Raw genomic sequence first — 19,993 nt, 5'->3', positions numbered from 1 at the left:
GTGCAACTGGGCAGGAAGAAGAATGGCAGGGCTATAGTGATAGGGGACTCAATTGTAAGGGGAATAGACAGGCGGTTCTGCGGATGCAATCGAGACTCCAGGATGGTATGTTTCCTCCCTGGTGCAAGGGTCAAGGATGTCTCGGAGCGGCTGCAGGACATTCTGGGGGGGGGGGGGGGGGGGGGGAGAGGGTGAACAGCCAGCTGTCGTGGTGCACATAGGCACCAACGATATAGGTAAAAAACGGGACGAGGTCCTACAAGCTGAATTTAGGGAGCTAGGAGTTAAACTAAAAAGTAGGACCTCAAAGGTAGTAATCTCAGGATTGCTACCAGTGCCACGAGCTAGTCAGAGTAGGAATGTCAGGATAGAGAAGATGAATGCGTGGCTCGAGAGATGGTGCAAGAGGGAGGGATTCAAATTCCTGGGACATTGGAACCGGTTCTGGGGGAGATGGGACCAGTACAAACCAGACGGTCTGCACCTGGGCAGGACTGGAACCGATGTTCTAGGGGGGGTGTTTGCTCGAGCTGTTGGGGAGAGTTTGAACTAATGTGGCAGGAGGGTGGGAACCGATGCAGGAAGTTGGAAGGTAGTAAAACAGGGACAGAAATAAAAGGCAGTAAGGGGGAAAGATTAAGGCAGAGAAGCCATAGTCAAAAATCAAAAAGGGTGACAGTACAAGGTACAGTGACTGAGGGGAGCTCAGTGAATAGGACCAGGAATACTAAAAGAAATAAAACGGGAAGTGAAAACATTAATGGTAAGCAGGTTGTTACATGAAGATATGGGTTCAACGACAAGGAAAATTAGGAGAAAGGTTAAGAGGAGATATAACTTAGGAGAGGTTACTGATCGAGGTGTTAAGATTCAAAACAGAGGTAAAAAAGCCAACATAAGTGTACTTTACCTGAATGCTCGTAGTATTCGGAATAAGGTAAATGAGTTGATGGCGCAAATCATCGTGAATGACGATGATTTAGTGGCCATTACTGAAACATGGTTAAAGGATGGTCACGACTGGGAGTTAAATATCCGAGGGTATCAAACTTTTCGGTGTAGCTCTGTTATTTAAGGATGACATCCGGGCAACAGTCTGGGATGACATCGGTGCTATGGAGGATAAGGTTGAATCCATTTGGGTGGAAATCTGGAATAGTAAGGCGGAAAAGTCAGTGATAGGAGTAATAGAACATAGAACATTACAGCGCAGTACAGGCCCTTCGGCCCACGATGCTGCACCAAAACAAAAGCCATCTAACCTACACTATGCCATTATCATCCATATGTTTATCCAATAAACTTTTAAATGCCCTCAATGTTGGCGAGTTCACTACTATAGCAGGTAGGGCATTCCACGGCCTCACTACTCTTTGCGTAAAGAACCTACCTCTGACCTCTGTCCTATATCTATTACCCCTCAGTTTAAAGTTATGTCCCCTCGTGCCAGCCATATCCATCCGCGGGAGAAGGCTCTCACTGTCCACCCTATCCAACCCCCTGATCATTTTGTAATCTATAGGCCACCAAATAGTAACATTATGGTGGGGCAGGCAATAAACAAAGAAATAACAGATGCATGTAGAAATGGTACAGCAGTTATCATGGGGGATCTTAATCTACATGTTGATTGGTTTAACCAGGTCGGTCAAGGCAGCCTTGAGGAGGAGTTTATAGAATGTATCCGCGATAGTTTCCTAGAACAGTATGTAATGGAACCTACGAGGGAACAAGCGGTCCTAGATCTGGTCCTGTGTAATGAGACAGGATTGATTCAGGATCTCATAGTTAGGGATCCTCTCGGAAGGAGCGATCACGATTTGGTGGAATTTAAAATACAGATGGAGGGTGAGAAGGTAAAATCAAGCACTAGTGTTTTGTGCTTAAACAAAGGAGATTACAATGGGATGAGAGAAGAACTAGCTAAGGTAGACTGGGAGCAAAGACTTTATAGTGAAACAGTTGAAGAACAGTGGAGAACCTTCCAAGTGATTTTTCACAGTGCTCAGCAAAGGTTTATACCAACAAAAAGGAAGGACGGTAAAAAGAGGGAAAATCGACGTTGGATATCGAAGGAAATAAGGGAGAGTATCAAATTGAAGGAAAAAACATACAAAGTAGCAAAGATCAGTGGGAGACTAGAGGACTGGGAAATCTTTAGGGGGCAACAGAAAGCTACTAAAAAAGCTATAAAGAAGAGGAAGATAGATTATGAGAGTAAACTTGCTCAGAATATAAAAACAGATAGTAAAAGTTTCTACAAATACAAAGAACAAAGAAAAAAGAACAAAGAAATGTACAGCACAGGAACAGGACCTTCGGCCCTCCACGCCCGTGCCGACCATGCTGCCCGACTAAACTACAATCTTCTACACTTCCTGGGTCCGTATCCCTCTATTCCCATCCTATTCATGTATTTGTCAAGATGCCCCTTAAATGTCACTATCATCCCTGCTTCCACCACCTCCTCCGGCAGCGAGTTCCAGGCACCCACTACCCTCTGCGTAAAAAACTTGCCTCGTACATCTACTCTAAACCTTGCCCCTCTCACCTTAAACCTATGCCCCCTAGTAATTGACCCCTCTACCCCGGGGAAAAGCCTCTGACTATCCACTCTGTCTATGCCCCTCATAATTTTGTAGACTTCTATCAGGCCGCCCCTCAACCTCCTTCGTTCCAGTGAGAACAAACCGAGTTTATTCAACCGCTCCTCATAGCTAATGCCCTCCATACCAGGCAACATTCTGGTAAATCTCTTCTGCACCCTCTCTAAAGCCTCCACATCCTTCTGGTAGTGTGGCGATCAGAATTGAACACTATACTCCAAGTGTGGCCTAACTAAGGTTCTATACAGCTGCAACATGACTTGCCAATTCTTATACTCAATGCCCCGGCCACTGAAGGCAAGCATGCCGTATGCCTTCTTGACTACCTTCTCCACCTGTGTTGCCCCTTTCAGTGACCTGTGGACCTGTACTCCTAGATCTCTTTGACTTTCAATACTCTTGAGGGTTCTACCATTCACTGTATATTCCCTACCTGCATTTGACCTTCCAAAATGCATTACCTCACATTTGTCCGGATTAAACTCCATCTGCCATCTCTCCGCCCAAGTCTCCAAACAATCTAAATCCTGCTGTATCCTCTGACAGTCCTCATCGCTATCCGCAATTCCACCAACCTTTGTGTCGTCTGCAAACTTACTAATCAGACCAGTTACATTTTCCTCCAAATCATTTATATATACTACAAACAGCAAAGGTCCCAGCACTGAACCCTGTGGAACACCACTGGTCACAGCCCTCCAATTAGAAAAGCATCCTTCCATTGCAACTCTCTGCCTTCTATGACCTAGCCAGTTCTGTATCCACCTTGCCAGCTCACCCCTGATCCCATGTGACTTCACCTTTTGTACTAGCCGACCACGAGGGACCTTGTCAAAGGCCTTACTCAAGTCCATATAGACAACATCCACTGCCCTACCTGCATCAATCATCTTAGTGGCCTCATCGAAAAACTCTATCAAGTTATTGAGACACGACCTCCCCTTCACAAAACCATGCTGCCTCTTACTAATACGTCCATTTGCTTCCAAATGGGAGTAGATCCTGTCTCGAAGAATTCTCTCCAGTAATTTCCCGACCACTGAAGTAAGGCTCACCGGCCTGTAGTTCCCTGGATTATCCTTGCTACCCTTCTTAAACAGAGGAACAACATTGGCTATTCTCCAGTCCTCCGGGACATCACCTGAAGACAGTGAGGATCCAAAGATTTATGTCAAGGCCTCAGCAATTTCCTCTCCAGCCTCCTTCAGTATTCTGGAGTAGATCCCATCAGGCCCTGGGGACTTATCTACCTTAATATTTTTTAAGACACCCAACACCTCGTCTTTTTGGATCTCAATGTGATCCAGGCTATCTACACACCCTTCTCCAGACTCAACATCTACCAATTTCTTCTCTTTGGTGAATACTGATGCAAAGTATTCATTTAGTACCTCGCCCATTTCCTCTGGCTCCACACATAGATTCCCTTGCCTATCCTTCAGTGGGCCAACCCTTTCCCTGGCTACCCTCTTGCTTTTTATGTATGTGTAAAAAGCCTTGGAATTTTCCTTAACCCTATTTGCCAATGACTTTTCGTGACCCCTTCTAGCCCTCCTGACTCCTTGCTTAAGTTCCTTCCTACTTTCCTTATATTCCACACAGGCTTCGTCTGTTTCCAGCCTTTTAGCCCTGACAAATGCCTCCTTTTTCTTTTTGACGAGGCCTACAATATCTCTTGTTATCCAAGGTTCCCGAAAATTGCCGTATTTATCCTTCTTCCTCACAGGAACATGCCGGTCCTGAATTCCTTTCAACTGACACTTGTCAGTTGATAGTCAGAGGCTTTTCCCCAGGGTAGAGGGGTCAATTACTAGGGGGCATAGGTTTAAGGTGAGAGGGGCAAAGTTTAGAGTAGATGTACGAGGCAAGTTTTTTACGCAGAGGGTAGTGGGTGCCTGGAACTCACTACCGGAGGAGGTAGTGGAGGCAGGGACGATAGGGACATTTAAGGGGCATCTTGACAAATATATGAATAGGATGGGAATAGAAGGATACGGACCCAGGAAGTGTAGAAGATTGTAGTTTAGTCGGGCAGTATGGTCGGCACGGGCTTGGAGGGCCGAAGGGCCTGTTCCTGTGCTGTACATTTCTTTGTTTGTTCTTTGTTGTTTGAAAGCCTCCCACATGTCAGATGTTGATTTGCCCTCAAACATCTGCCCCCAATCTATGTTCTTCAGTTCCCGCCTAATATTGTTATAATTAGCCTTCCCCCAATTTAGCACATTCATCCTAGGACCACTCTTATCCTTGTCCACCAGCACTTTAAAACTTACTGAATTGTGGTCACTGTTCCCGAAATGCTCCCCTACTGAAACATCTACCACCTGGCCGGGCTCATTCCCCAATACCAGGTCCAGTACCGCCCCTTCCCTAGTTGGACTGTCCACATACTGTTTTAAGAAGCCCTCCTGGATGCTCCTTACAAACTCCGCCCCGTCTAAGCCCCTGGCACTAAGTGAGTCCCAGTCAATATTGGGGAAGTTGAAGTCTCCCATCACCACAACTCTGTTGTTTTTACTCTTTTCCAAAATCTGTCTACCTATCTGCTCCTCTATCTCCCGCTGGCAGTTGGGAGGCCTGTAGTAAACCCCCAACATTGTGACTGCACCCTTCTTATTCCTGATCTCTACCCATATAGCCTCACTGCCCTCTGAGGTGTCCTCCTGCAGTACAGCTGTGATATTCTCCCTAACCAGTAGCGCAACTCCGCCACCCCTTTTTCATCCCCCTCTATCCGCCTGAAACATCTAAATCCTGGAACGTTTAGCTGCCAATCCTGCCCTTCCCTCAACCAGGTCTCTGTAATGGCAACAACATCATAGTTCCAAGTACTAATCCAAGCTCTAAGTTCATCTGCCTTACCTGTAATACTTCTTGCATTAAAACATATGCACTTCAGGCCACCAGATCCGCTGTGTTCAGCAACTTCTCCCTGTCTGCTCTGCCTCAGAGCCCCACTGTCCCTATTCCCTTGTTCTCCCTCAATGCTCTCACCTTCTGACCTATTGCTCCCGTGCCCACCCCCCTGCCATACTAGTTTAAACCCTCCCGTGTGACACTAGCAAACCTCGCGGCCAGGATATTTATGCCTCTCCAGTTTAGATGCAACCCGTCCTTCTTATATAGGTCACACCTGCCCCGGAAGAGCTCCCAGTGGTCCAGATAACGGAAACCCTCCCTCCTACACCAGCTGTTTAGCCACGTGTTTAGCTGCTCTATCTTCCTATTTCTAGCCTCACTGGCACGTGGCACAGGGAGTAATCCCAAGATTACAACCCTCGAGGTCTGTCTTTTAACTTTCTGCCTAGCTCCCTGAACTCCTGCTGCAGGACCTCATGCCCCTTCCTGCCTATGTCGTTAGTACCAATATGTACAATGACCTCTGCCTGTTTGCCCTCCCCCTTCAGGATGCCCTCTATCCGTTCGGAGACATCCTGGACCCTGGCACCAGGGAGGCAACATACCATCCTGGAGTCTCTTTCACGTCCACAGAAGCGCCTATTTGTGCCCCTGACTATAGAGTCCCCTATTACTATTGCTCTTCTGCGCTTTGACCCTCCCTTCTGAACAATAGAGCCAGCCGTGGTGCCACTGCTCTGGCTGCTGCTGTTTTCCCCTGATAGGCTATCCCCCCCGACAGTATCCAAAGGGGTATACCTGTTCGAGAGGGGGACAACCACAGGGGATTCCTGCACTGACTGCCTGCCCTCTCTGGTGGTCACCCATTTCTCTGCCTGCACCTTGGGTGTGACCACATTTATAGAACTGCGATCTATGATGCTTTCTGCCACCTGCATGTTCCTCGGTGCATCCAATTGCTGCTCCAACCGAACCATGCGGTCTGTGAGGAGCTCCAGTTGGGTGCACTTTCTGCAGATGAAGCCATCCGGGAGGCTTCCAGCCTCCCGGACCTGCCACATCTCACAGTCAGAGCACTGCACCCCTCTAACTGACATTGCGTCAATTAATTAAAATTAAAAGTTTAAAATTTTAAAAAATATATATATTTTTTAAAGTTACTTTTAACTATCTGTTTCCTCGCACTAGATTCTCATATAAATGCGAAAGCTAAATATAGTACTCTCCGATCTCTGGCTTAGATACCCCTCTAAATTATAATTAAGTAATTATGTTTAATTAGTTACCAATGCTTAATTTTTTAAATACATAAAACAAAAAACAGTGGCTAAGGTAAATATTGGTCCTTTAGAGGCTGAGAAGGGAGATTTAATAATGGGAGATGAGGAAATGGCTGAGGAATTGAACAGGTTTTTTGGGTCGGTCTTCACAGTGGAAGACACAAATAACATGCCAGTGACTGATGGAAATGAGGCTATGACAGGTGAGGACCTTGAGAGGATTGTTATCACCAAGGAGGTAGTGATGGGCAAGCTAATGGGGCTAAAGGTAGACCAGTCTCCTGGACCTGATGGAATGCATCCCAGAGTGCTAAAAGAGATGGCTAGGGAAATTGCAAATGCACTAGTGATAATTTACCAAAATTCACTAGACTCTGGGGTGGTCCCGGCGGATTGGAAATTAGCAAACGTGACACCACTGTTTAAAAAAGGAGGTAGGCAGAAAGGGGGTAATTATAGGCCAGTGAGCTTAACTTCGGTAGTAGGGAAGATGCTGGAATCTATCATCAAGGAAGAAATAGCGAGGCATCTGGATGGAAATTGTCCCATTGGACAGACGCAGCATGGGTTCATAAAGGGCAGGTCGTGCCTCACTAATTTAGTGGAATTTTTTGAGGACATTAACAGTGCGGTAGATAACGGGGAGCCAATGGATGTGGTATATCTGGATTTCCAGAAAGCCTTTGACAAGGTGCCACACAAAAGGTTGTTGCATAAGATAAAGATGCATGGCATTAAGGGGAAAGTAGTAGCATAGATAGAGGATTGGTTAATTAATAGAAAGCAAAGAGTGGGGATTAATGGGTGTTTCTCTGGTTGGCAATCAGTAGCTAGTGGTGTCCCTCAGGGATCAGTGTTGGGCCCACAACTGTTCACAATTTACATAGATGATTTGGAGTTGGGGACCAAGGGCAATGTGTCCAAGTTTGCAGATGACATTAAGATAAGTGGTAAAGCAAAAAGTGCAGAGGATACTGGAAGTCTGCAGAGGGATTTGGATATGCTAAGTGAATGGGCTCGGGTCTGGCAGATGGAATACAATGTTGACAAATGTGAGGTTATCCATTTTGGTAGGAATAACAGCAAAAGGGATTATTATTTAAATGATAAAATATTAAAACATGCTGCTGTGCAGAGTGACCTGGGTGTGCTAGTGCATGAGTCGCAAAAAGTTGGATTACAGGTGCAACAGGTGATTAAGAAGGCAAATGGAAATTTGTCCTTCATTGTTAGAGAGATGGAGTTTAAGACTAGGAAGGTTCTGCTGCAATTGTATAAGGTGTTAGTGAGGCCACACCTGGAGTATTGTGTTCAGTTTTGGTCTCCTTACTTGAGAAAGGACGTACTGGCACTGGAGGGTGTGCAGAGGAGATTCACTAGGTTAATCCCAGAGCTGAAGGGGTTGGATTACGAGGAGAGGTTGAGTAGACTGGGACTGTACTCGTTGGAATTTAGAGGGATGAGGGGGGATCTTATAGAAACATATAAGATTATGAAGGGAATAGATAGGATAGATGCGGGCAGGTTGTTTCCACTGGCGGGTGAAAGCAGAACTAGGGGGCATAGCCTCAAAATAAGGGGAAGTAGATTTAGGACTGAGTCTAGGAGGAACTTCTTCACCCAAAGGGTTGTGAATCTATGGAATTCCTTGCCCAGTGAAGCAGTAGAGGCTCCTTCATTAAATGTTTTTAAGATAAAGATAGATAGTTTTTTGAAGAATAAAGGGATTAAGGGTTATGGTGTTCGGGCGGGAAAGTTGAGCTGAGTCCACAAAAGATCAGCCATGATCTCATTGAATGGTGGAGCAGGCTCGAGGGGCCAGATGGCCTACTCCTGCTCCTAGTTCTTATGTTCTTAAAACCTTGGTGTCACATAAACACTCTTGTGACCACACTCTGGCGCCTGTTCGAGTGTAGTGAGTGAGGATTCAGAATGTCCAATTCACCTACCAAGCATGTCTTTCTGGACTTGTGGTAGGAAACCGGAGCTCTCAGAGGAAACCCACGCTGACACGGGATCAGGGTCCCACGTTCGATTCCCAGCTGGGGTCACTGTCTGTGCAGAGTCCACACGTTCTCCCTGTGCCTGCATGGGCTTCCTCCGCTTTCCTCCCACAAATCCCGAAAGATGGGCAATTTGGACATTCTGAATTCTCCCTCAGCGTACCCGAACAGGTGCCAGAATGTGGCAACTAGGGGCTTTTCACAGTAACTTCATTGCTGTGTTAATATAAGCCTACTTGTGACACTAATAAAGATTATTATTATTATAATAATGGCACATATTATAAGCAGTCACTCAATTCAGGGGTAATTAGGGATTTGCAATTAATGCTGGCCCACTGAGCGACTTTTCCATCACATGAATGGATACAAAAATTGAGGTTTGCTGAAAATTAAGGCAAGGTAGTCTCATAAAGAAGCAGTCAGAAGCCTAGAAACTCTCTGAGGAATTGAAACACATACTGCCTTACGTATCATAGGGAGGCAGCGGCATAGTGGTATTGTCACTGAACTAGTAATACAGAAAGAAGTCTTACAACACCAGGTTAATATCACCTGCTAATGCTCGCATTCCAAGCATTGTCTGGCATCTTTGAATCTGTCTATATATATGTTTCTGGAACATACCTCTGCATTCATCTGAGGAAGGAGCAGCGCACCGAAAGCTAGTGACATCAAAACAAACCTGTTGGACTTTAACCTCGTGTTGTAAGACTTCTTACTGTGCTCACCCCAGTCCAATGCCGGCATCTCCACATCATAGTAATACAAAGACCCAGGGTAATGCTCTGGGGATATGGGTTCAAATCCCACCAGGGTAGATGGTGGAATTTGAACTCAATTTTTAAAAAATCTGGAATTAAAAGTCTACTGATGACCATGAAACCATTGCCGATTGTTGTAAAACCCATCTGGTTCACTAATGTCCTTTAGGGAATGAAATTAGGGAAGGGAAACAAATGCTGGCCTGGCCAGCGATGCCCATGAACGAGTAAAGAAAAAAAAATCCTTCTGATCCAATTGCCTGCAGGTGAGTACCTTTTGTAAAATGATTCCAATGGCTGCAGGACATCTAAAATTATTAACTTTTACAAGTGACTTTGAACATTGTGTTTGTCCTCTGCAATTTTACTTTAAAGCCATGTTTAGATCTTAATGATATCATTGAACTACAATTTCCATGAAGCCCCTGCCTACTGACAGGTAACTCACCTGCCTAAAACGTATGTATGGCTACAAAACAGATTGGCAGGAATGAAACACTTTGGAGCAATTTAACATAATTTCTCTATTTATATCCATTACCGTGAGTTACCACAGCAGCCGTAGCATTGAATCTCTAACCATGTGCCTCCCTTTAAAAGAACAAAGTCAGAGAATTTACGAGCCAATTGTTGGATGAGTGAAGACATTTTCCAGCCATTGCAATTCACTTTTCCCGGCAGTGTGAAGTAGCTTCAATGGTAAATCCCAATGACAGACGGTGGTAGTATAGAATCCCGCCACCAGTGAATGGCGCACTGCTGAGAAACATGCAACACCGCCAAGAAACATGCGACTGGGGAACTGGAGAATGCCGCCTATGGTTTACTAATTGGAGATGATCAATGTAGACAACGGTCCTGAACATAATCAATGTTATTTTAGATTGTAATGCAGATCATTGTTCTGTATGCTCATAATATCATCCTCAATTAAAATACATTTCTTAATTTTGGCTGTTATCTCAATTGAAAATGATTCTTTCAAAATAAGTTGTACAGTGACGGTACTTGAGTTTCATGACTTTGATTAAATGGTAGTTGGAATGTGCAAAACCTGTTCCCTTAGATTTCAAAATTTGGGTATACCGTCCCTGGAGTCAGAAATTGAAATTACAATTGAACGTATTCTTCAACACTATTCAGGAGAGTTAATGACCATACGAAAGGTAAGAATACTTGCATTAAAATGACTTCCAGATGCACACTATTACATTTGTTTTTCTGTATTATGAACTCACATACTTACAAGTTAAAAATGTTATGCTTATGCTTCAGTAGAACTTGACGTGGCCAAATGAAAATTGAAATATGCATTGAATTATGGAGTCATTTGAGCATAGAAAGACACCATTCAGCCGATTGAGTCCATATCAGTGCTCTGTAGAGCACTGAAGTTAGTTGTATTCCCTCACTCTATTCTCATAGCCCTGCAAGTTTACTTCCCTCACGTACCAATGCAATTTCCCTTTGAAATCATTAATTGTTTACACTTCTACTGCCATTGTCAATAGACAGTTCCAGGTTATTATCATTTTCCAGATAAAAGGTCCTCCCCTCTACCTCTTGTACAAAACTTTGAATCTGTTTCTCCCAGTCCTGACTAATTAGTTGACAGGAACAACTTTTCTTTGTCTACCTTATTCAACCCCATCTTAATCTTTAGAAAATGGTAGCGAGCCACCATCTTGAACCGCTGAAGTCCATGTGGTTTATGTGACATTATCATAAATGTAAAAAACTGTAAGGGTTAATGTTATGTCCAAATCAACCACGAGAGGGAGCTAGATGTAGAACTATATAAGGCATCGATGCTAAGCCTTGTGGGTGAGAAGTTGAGGAGAAAGCTAGAGGACAGACTGTAGGAAAGTAGTGTGAGTGAGAGCAGATCATAGTTATTGTATTAGTGTAGAGATTAGTAGTAAATGAGTTTAGATTGTATGTTTATTAGCAACTGTTATATAGGATTAAGTATCGAATCCAATAAGTAGTGTAAATAAATGTATAGTTTTGTTCAATATGAAAGCTATTTGTGGTCTTTGTGAACCAACTACGCCAACCATCCTATAATTAGCAACACAAAGAACCACATAGTACCAGGAGTGTATTTGTACAAATTATAAACAGTTAGATAAGACAGGTTAGCTTTAAGAAGAATGAAGAAAAGAATCACGCCGCTACACCGATTAAAAAAAATCTACACAGCCGAAGAATCGTAACATAGAGCGTCTAAAGAAATCTGACTATTCGGAACAAACAGTAAACTATGTCCAAACTCTGCATTCTTCAAACAGCAGTTTGAAGTTTTCCTATCTGTCTCCGTGCTAGAAAATGCTTCTGATCAGAGAAAAATAGCGCTTCTTCTTAATTTGGTTGGAACAGCATTAGAGCTTTATAACTCCTTTGAATTTGCTGAAGATGAAGATAAAACAAAGTATAACATAATGCTACATGTATTCGATGCTCACTGCAAAAAGCAAGTGAACGAGACCTATGAGCACTACATGTTCAGAAAAAGGCTACAGCTGAAAGGGGAGTTGGTAGATTCTTTTATTACTGCTTTAATGGTAAGAGTGCAGTCATGTAACTTCCCCTCCATTGCTGCTTCAATGCTTCACGATGAAGTTATATTTGGGATTAATGATGGACATTTGCGAGACAAAATGCTACGACGACCGATTTTGCTGCCTGATGAAGCGATTAATATGTGCAAAGCCAATGGACAAGCATCATCTGAATATGCAGAGTTCAGGGCAAATGAAAAAGGCGCAAAGTTGGGAAATGTGGCCGATGCCATTAATGCTGTGTCACAGCACAGAAAACTGCATACAACGGCTGGTGGCCATTTTGAGAGTGACGTCACGAGCGTCATGGCGTGCTGTGGCCATGCCCACAAGAAAAAAAATTGTTCAGCAAAAGGCTAACACTGTTCCAATTGTTGCAAATTCAATCACTTTGCAGCACAGTGTCGTTTCAACAGCTTCTCCAGCAAACAAATTTTAAAATTCCTACCATGACTACAGGGAGATTCAAGGTGTACAGAGTGAAGAAACAAGACAAAATATCTTAACCGATAATGGTGATTCCTCCCTATTCGCACTATGATGCAATTACTAAGATCAATGCATTGGACTGTGATATCAAACCAGTGCAACAGCTTTCAAAGTCTATTAAAAAGTGGACAGTGCTACTTGATATAAATGGGGTTGACATTCCATTTCAGATAGATACAGGAGCATTTGCAAATTTAATAACTGAAAGACAGTTAAAACAAGCATACGGTACACCGCAAATACAGAAATTAACCTATTGATTGACCGACTATAATGGAAATACACTGGCCACGAGAGGTTCCTGCTGTCTCATTGTTCGGAATGGCGACATCAAAATGCCAATTGACTTTGAAACAGTGGAAGATGATAAATCATCGCTACTTGGGGTGGATGCTTATGATAAATTAAACCGAGTTGAAAGGATACACACAACCAAGACTTCGAATGACAAACTTGAAGAGCCAGGAAAAGACTTAGTTGTAGCTGATACCTTATCAAGAGCTGCAAATGATATTGAAAGCACGGTTTCAGATATAGTACACATTGTGGCAGTACAAGCTTCATTTCCTGAGATGCTACCAGTGTCTGACAATAAGTTAGGAACCATAAGAGAAGAAACTGAAAAGGACTTGACACTCCAAAGGGTTGTCAAATACCTCAAAGAAGGATGGCCCATTGGATGTTGGTCGCTTTTCACAGTATCAATGATGATCTCACTGAAATGAACGGATTCCTACTCAAAGGAGACAGAATAGTTATTCCTTCATGCCTCCGACAAGGTATCTTGGAACAGATACACGAGGGTCACCAAGGTATTGAAAAATGTCATAGATGAGCAAACCAATCTGTGTGCTGGCCTGGAATCAACAAGGACGTGGACAATCATGTGCAGGAATGCAGCATTTGTCAGATGCATCAATCTGCGCAATGCAAAGAGAGCTTGGAAGAAAATTAACTCATCACCAATCCATGAATGAAAGTTGGTCTGGATCTATTCTACTTTAAAGGTCATGACTATCTTGTCATTGACTACTACTCTAACTATCCCAAGGTGATTACGCTGAATGATTCAACGATGCGATCTGTAATACGAGCAGCAAAACCTGTTTTTGCTCACCATGGAATTCCATTCCATGTTGTCTCTGACAAGGGTCCTTGCTTCACCTGCAGGGACTGGACACAATTTGCAGAATGTCATAATTTTAACCACATCACATCAAGCCCATTGTAGCCCCAATCTAATGGCAAAGCAGAGAAAGGCATAAGAATAGTCCAAAAACGCTTTAGAAAAGCACTGAATGACCACAAGGATTTATCTTTGGCACTGTTGATATACAGAGCTACCTCATTGTATTTAGGTTTGTCGCCTGCCCAGATGTTGATGGGAAGAAACATTTGCACCACGTTACCAGGAATAACAATTCAGAATATGGATGATCAAGAAATACATAACCGCCTCAGGTTACAAAAACAGGAAGACTACTGCAACAAGCACACAAAACCTTTGTCAATGTTAAAAGAAGGAGACTACGTTCGAATATAAAATCCTGATGGTGGATGGCAACATACAGCTAAAGTTCTAAGGCAAATTGCACCAAGATCGTATTTGGTGCAGACTGAACAAGGTTCAATGTTCAGAAGGAATAGAAGAGCATTACTGCAAATAAAAAACATGTTCCATTTCAAACTCAGAACATTATTGCTCAGGATTCCATTTTCCAAAACATTGACTTTCCTAATTCTTCATTATCACCAATGCTTCAAGACAATTTGGAAGATAATTTGCATACTTTGACAAAACCACTGAGAAGATCAACGAGAATGAGGAAACCACCGAACAGATTGATTGTAATAGCTATTCATCTGTTATCACCAATGTGATTTTACATTTATTTTTGCAACTAAATATAAAACAAGTTGATGATTCATGCTCGCTAATGTAATGTTCAAAGAAAAAAATGTAACAAACAGAGTTTGTAACTTTTCTTTCCAAAGGGGGATGCGACATCATAAATGAAAGAACTGTAAGGGTTAATGTTATGTCCAAATCAACCACTAGAGGGAGCTAGATGTAGAAGTATATATGGCATTGATGGGTGAGAGGTTGAGGAGAAAGCTAGAGGATAGACTGTAGGAACGATAGTGTGAGTGAGAGCAGATCATCGTTATTATATTAGTGTAGAGGTTAGTAGTAGATGAGTATAAATTGCATGTTTATTAGCAACTGTTTGTTATATAGGAGTAAGTGTCAAATCCAATTAAGTAATGTAAATAACTCTGAGCCTGAAAGCGGTTTTGGATGGAGGACCACGGTTCCTTCTCGAGATTGACCTTTGTTCTTTTCCCCGTTTCTCCTTATGTTTCCATCTACCCCTAATACCAGTCTAAAAATTGAGGCTGGGTGGAACAAGGCCTACACTTCCCACCCTGGGAACCTGACACTTATTTCTGGGCATCAGGTTCTGGCAGTTCCATGCCATGCCTCTTCTGGCCACTGCAACGCTGTTGCTGAAGGAATTGGAGAGCTGTCAGCCAAAATAATTGGCAGGCAGATACCGAAGGCAGGACTTCCTCCAGAGTTAGAAGGGGTGGATGTTCTGCATTGTGCCAATCAAAGCTGCCGAGAGGCACGGAGTAGGTGGGGATTTTTTCCCTGCCAACTCTCGATGGCAGGGACTCAGACACTGCCTTTCGAAATATACAGGTCATGGAATCGTACCTTACCCGACAATGGCCCAGCCACCACCACCTTAATCCCTGGGTATGTCCTGTCCTATTGACAGGACTGTAAGAGCATGAAAGTCCTTTGCAGAATTTCACATAGATTTTGAGCCATATTCCTGATGTAACAGTGATGAGTGATTCAATACCAAATGATGGGTGAAATCAGCAATCTTTATTAAATAATCATTATAATTAAAAGAAAGGGAAAGAAAGATGCCACCATGATGGGCCAAATGGTCTCCTTCTGCACCATAACAACATTTTTATTGAAAATAAAGGACGAAGGAAAAAGAATTTCCATTAAAAAAGAACGGAAGAAAGACAACTTTATTGTATAACCCGAAATTGGTCTGTTCAGAAAAGCTACCCAATATGGTAAATGAACCCCCAGTTTCCCAGACTGGTATAATTATCTTTGGTTCAGACATCACTAAGTTCCAAATAAACTGCCATGGACGTGGAGTCACTCAGTCAGTCACTCTGTCTTGGTTTGCATCTCAAGGGTTCCTGAATGCAGTAGGAAACTGACTCCTGTTCAACAATAACAACTTTTATTTTAGCAATCAGGCCATCAAAAGGAAAACAATGCAGGCTACATCAACTGTACTTCCCTCATCTACACACCAAGACATCTCTTCGAAAAATTCAATTTAATTTATTAGACATGATCTTCCCCGACAAAGCCATGCTAACGAACCTTGATTGCCTCTCGAAGTGAAGTTTAATTCTATCCCTCAGATTTTTTCCAATAATTTTCCTACCACTGATGTTAGACACTGGCCTGTAATGGTTTATCCCTACTTTCCATCTTGAATAATAGTACCACATTAACTGTTGTCCAGTCATCCAGCACCTTTGTGTGTCCAGGGAGGATTTGAAAATTAGCATCAGAGCCCCTACAATCTCCTTCCTCACCTCACACAGCAGCTTTGGATACATCTCACCTGGGCCTGGGAGTATCCACTTTTCCTCCCTATCAATTCTGATCTGTTCAATTATATCACAGCCCACCTCCCTACTTTTTATACCTATATTGTCCATCTACATAGTTAACACAGATGCAAAATGCTCATTTAATACCTCACCCATGCCTTTAGGCTCCACAAACAGATTGTCACTGGAGGGAACCTCTTTTGAATCCTTGTCTGACCCTTGTTTTCCTTTTTAATTTCTGTCTTGCTGGCTGCTTCAATACTACAGACTTTGGTTTTAAACTGAAACCCCCCGGTCTAGTCTGTCATTTGAACTGAACCAAGCACTCCCCACGATCCAGTGTGCGATGTTGCATGGGTCCCGTGATGTCATTTTGATAGTCTTGGCTAGCAACCAATCAGTTCTACCAAAATCCGAGTCTTGACAAGCTCCTGATCCTGATTGTGGGCTGGAATGTTCTGGAAACACACAGGCAAGCTGCATTTTACAGTGTTAATTTCAGTTCTGTTTAGACCTTGGAGAGAGCTGGAAGGCAGCAAGGAACAAGTTTAAAACACTCTCTCAGGCTTGTGAAGGTTTGACTTCTGATTGAAAGATTGCAAGCAGTAGTGAGGTTGTGAAAGTTTAACCCTCTGTTTGAAAGGTTGAGAAAGGCCCAGTCTGATATCTCGCTCCTAAGATTCGTAAAAAGTCCTGAAAACCAGGCACTTCTCTCTCTCTCATCAGATCACCTCAGCAACAAAGATACACATCTCTCATTTACAGTTTAATCCCTGTTATTTTTATCCTTCCCTACCCCCCCACCGTGTGTCTGTCTTGTGTGTGTGTCTGGGTGGAGGGTGGGGGCGGGGTTAAGAGAATAATTAGACTTGCAGACTATTGTTATATTATTGCCATTACATGATTAACTCTTTTTCTGTTATAAGTAAACAGTTTTTTAATGTTTTACTTACAGCTCTGGTGCTTGTAAGTCATTGGAACAGTCAAGGGTCAAAGATCTCAGGAAAATATTGAAATTATTGGTTAATTCACTTGTGTTGGGACTCTGGGGCCTGTGGGGCTTGAATTGACCATGCAATAGCCAAGGGTGTCGAAACACCACTTTGGTCCATAATGGGCCCTACTCTTCCCTGGGTACCCTCTTATCCTTAATATGCTGATAAAACAGCTTGGGATTTTCATTTATTTTGCCTGCCACTGTTTATTGATCCCACCTCTTCGCTCTCCTAATTTATTTTTTAAATAACCTCCCCTGTACTTTCTTATATTCCTCTAGTGCATCCAAAGTTTTGAGGCTCCTGTATCTGCCAGTATTTTGCTCACCACAGACGAAATTCCCAGGGATTTCCCTATTCCCTTTCTTGAACAGGGGAACAACATTCACCTCCCTCCAATTATTCGTAGTACTCAGTGGAGAGTGAGGACGCAAGATCATCGCCAAAGGTGCAGCAATCTCTTCCCTTGCTTCCCGTAGAAACCTTGGGTCTATTCCGTCTGGCCCAGGGGACTTATCTATCCTGATGCTTTTCAAAATTTCCATTACACCCTACTTCTTAATATCAACCTGTTTGAGTCTATTAACCTGGTTCACACTGTTCTCATGAGCAACAAGGTCGCTCTCTCTATGAATACTGAAGCAAAATATTCATTTATGGCCTCCCCTACCTCCTCAGACTCTAGCAAAAGTTCCCTCCACTATCCCTGATTGGCCCTACTCTCACTCTGATCATCCTCTTATCTCTCACATAAGTGTAGTACGCCTTCCCACCAGGGCTTTTTCATATCCCCTTCTATCTCTCCTAAGTCCATTCTTTAGTTCCTTCCTGGCTACCTTGTAACCCTCTAGAGACATGCCAGATCCTTGCTTCCTCAACCTTACGTAAGCTTCCTTCTTTCTCTTTACTAGAAGCTCCACCTTTCTTGTCATCCAAGGCTCCTTCACCTTACCATTCCTTCCTTGTCTCAGTGGGACAAAACTATCCAGCACTCGCAGCAAGTGCTCCTTAAATAACCTCCACATTACTGTTGCATTTTCCTGAGAACAACGGTTCCCAATTTCTGCTCCTCAGCTCCTGTCTAATAGCAGCATAATTTCCCCTCCCCCAATTAAATACCTTCCCATAACTGCCTGTTCGTATCCCTCTCCATGACTATGGTAAAGATCAAGGAGTTGTGGTCACTATCACCAAAATTCTCTCCATCCGAGACATCTGACACCTGGCCTGGTTCGTTGCCAAGAACCAAATCCAATATGGCCTTCCCACTAGTCGGCCTATCTACATATTGAGTCAGGAATCCTTTCTGGACACATCTGACAAAATCTGCTCCATCCAAACCATTTTCACTCAGCAGGTTCCAGTCAATATTAAGGAAGTTGAAGTCACCCATGACAAAAACTCTGTTACTTCTGCACCTTTCCAAGATCTGCCGCCCAGTCTGTTTCTCCATCCCTCTGCTGCTATTGGGCGGTCTATAGAAAACTCCCAATAAAGTGACTGCTCCTTTCTTGTTTTTGACTTCCACCCATACTGATTCAGTAGACAAATCCTCCTCGACTACCTCCTTTTCTGCAGCAGTGATGCACTCCTTAATTAACACTGCCACTCCCCCTCCTCTTTTACCTCCCTCCCTATTCTTCTTAAAATATCTAAACCCCGGAACATCTAACAACCATTCCTGCCCCTGTGAAATCCATGTCTCCGTAATGGCCACAGCATCGTAGTTCCACGTACTGATCCATGCTCTAAGTTCATCTCCCTTATTCCTGACACTCCTTACATTGAAACAGACACAATTTATCCCATCCCACTGAGTGCAACTTTGCCCTATCAACTGTCTATCCTTCCTCACAGACTCGCTGCATACTATTAGGGCAGCACAGTAGCACGAGTGAATAGCACTGTGGCTTCACAGCGCCAGGGTCCCAGGTTTGATTCCCCGCTGGGACACGCTCTGTGCGTAGTCTGCACGTTCTCCCCGTGTCTGCGTGGGTTTCCTGCACGTTCTCCCCGTGTCTGCGTGGGTTTCCTGCACGTTCTCCATGTGTCTGCGTGGGTTTCCTCCGGGTGCTCCGGTTTCCTCCCACAGTCCAAAGACATGCAGGTTAGGTGGTTTGGCCATGCTAAATTACCCTTTGTGTCCAAAAAGGTTAGGAGGGGTTATTGGGTTACGGGGATAGGGTGGAAGGGAGGGCTTAATGTGGGTCGGTGCAGACTCGATGGGCCGAATGGCCTCCTTCTGCACTGTATGTTCTACGTCCTATGTATTTCTGCCTGTTCAACAGCTACCCTATCCTCTGATCCGTAGCTCTGGTTGCTATCCCCCTGCCAAACTCAAATCCTTTGCTATGAAGGCTAACATACCATTTGCCTTCTTTACTGCCTGGTGTACCTGCTCGCTTACTTTCAGCAACAGATGCAGGAGGACACCAATGTATCCACCTCTCTCAGTTTACACCCATTTATATAGTAATCTGCCTTCCTATTTTTGCTAGGAGTTGCGGATAGTGATGAAGATTGTCGGAGAATACAGCAGGATATAGATAGGTTGCAAAATTGGGCCGAGAAATGGCAGATGGAATTTAACACGGACAAATGCGAGATGATGCATTTTGGGAGATCCAATTCAGGTGGGAGCTATAAAATAAATGGTAGAATCATCAGGAGCATAGGCACACAGAGATATATGGGCGTGCAGGTTTACAGTTCCTTAGAAATGGCAGCACAGGTGGAAATGGTGGTAAAGAAAGCATATGGCATGCTTGCCTTCATCGGA

The 19,993-nt window shown here is 43.6% G+C and overlaps 1 protein-coding gene across 1 annotated transcript in view; it reads left to right on the top strand.

Moving 5' to 3' along the window:
* LOC140411190 (dynein axonemal heavy chain 8-like) overlaps nt 1–19,993 on the top strand; it is a 2,783,184-nt gene that overhangs the window by 497,105 nt on the left and 2,266,086 nt on the right. Inside the window, exon 15 of the mRNA XM_072500280.1 lies at nt 10,579–10,678. Coding sequence (XP_072356381.1) covers nt 10,579–10,678 — 100 coding nt within the window. The remainder of the gene's footprint in view (nt 1–10,578; nt 10,679–19,993) is intronic.

The sequence above is a fragment of the Scyliorhinus torazame genome, chromosome 4 (genome assembly GCF_047496885.1).
Source record: "Scyliorhinus torazame isolate Kashiwa2021f chromosome 4, sScyTor2.1, whole genome shotgun sequence".
Taxonomy (NCBI): domain Eukaryota; kingdom Metazoa; phylum Chordata; class Chondrichthyes; order Carcharhiniformes; family Scyliorhinidae; genus Scyliorhinus; species Scyliorhinus torazame.
The sequence above is the reverse complement of the archived record's forward strand: the minus strand, read 5'-3'. Positions and strand labels throughout refer to the sequence as shown.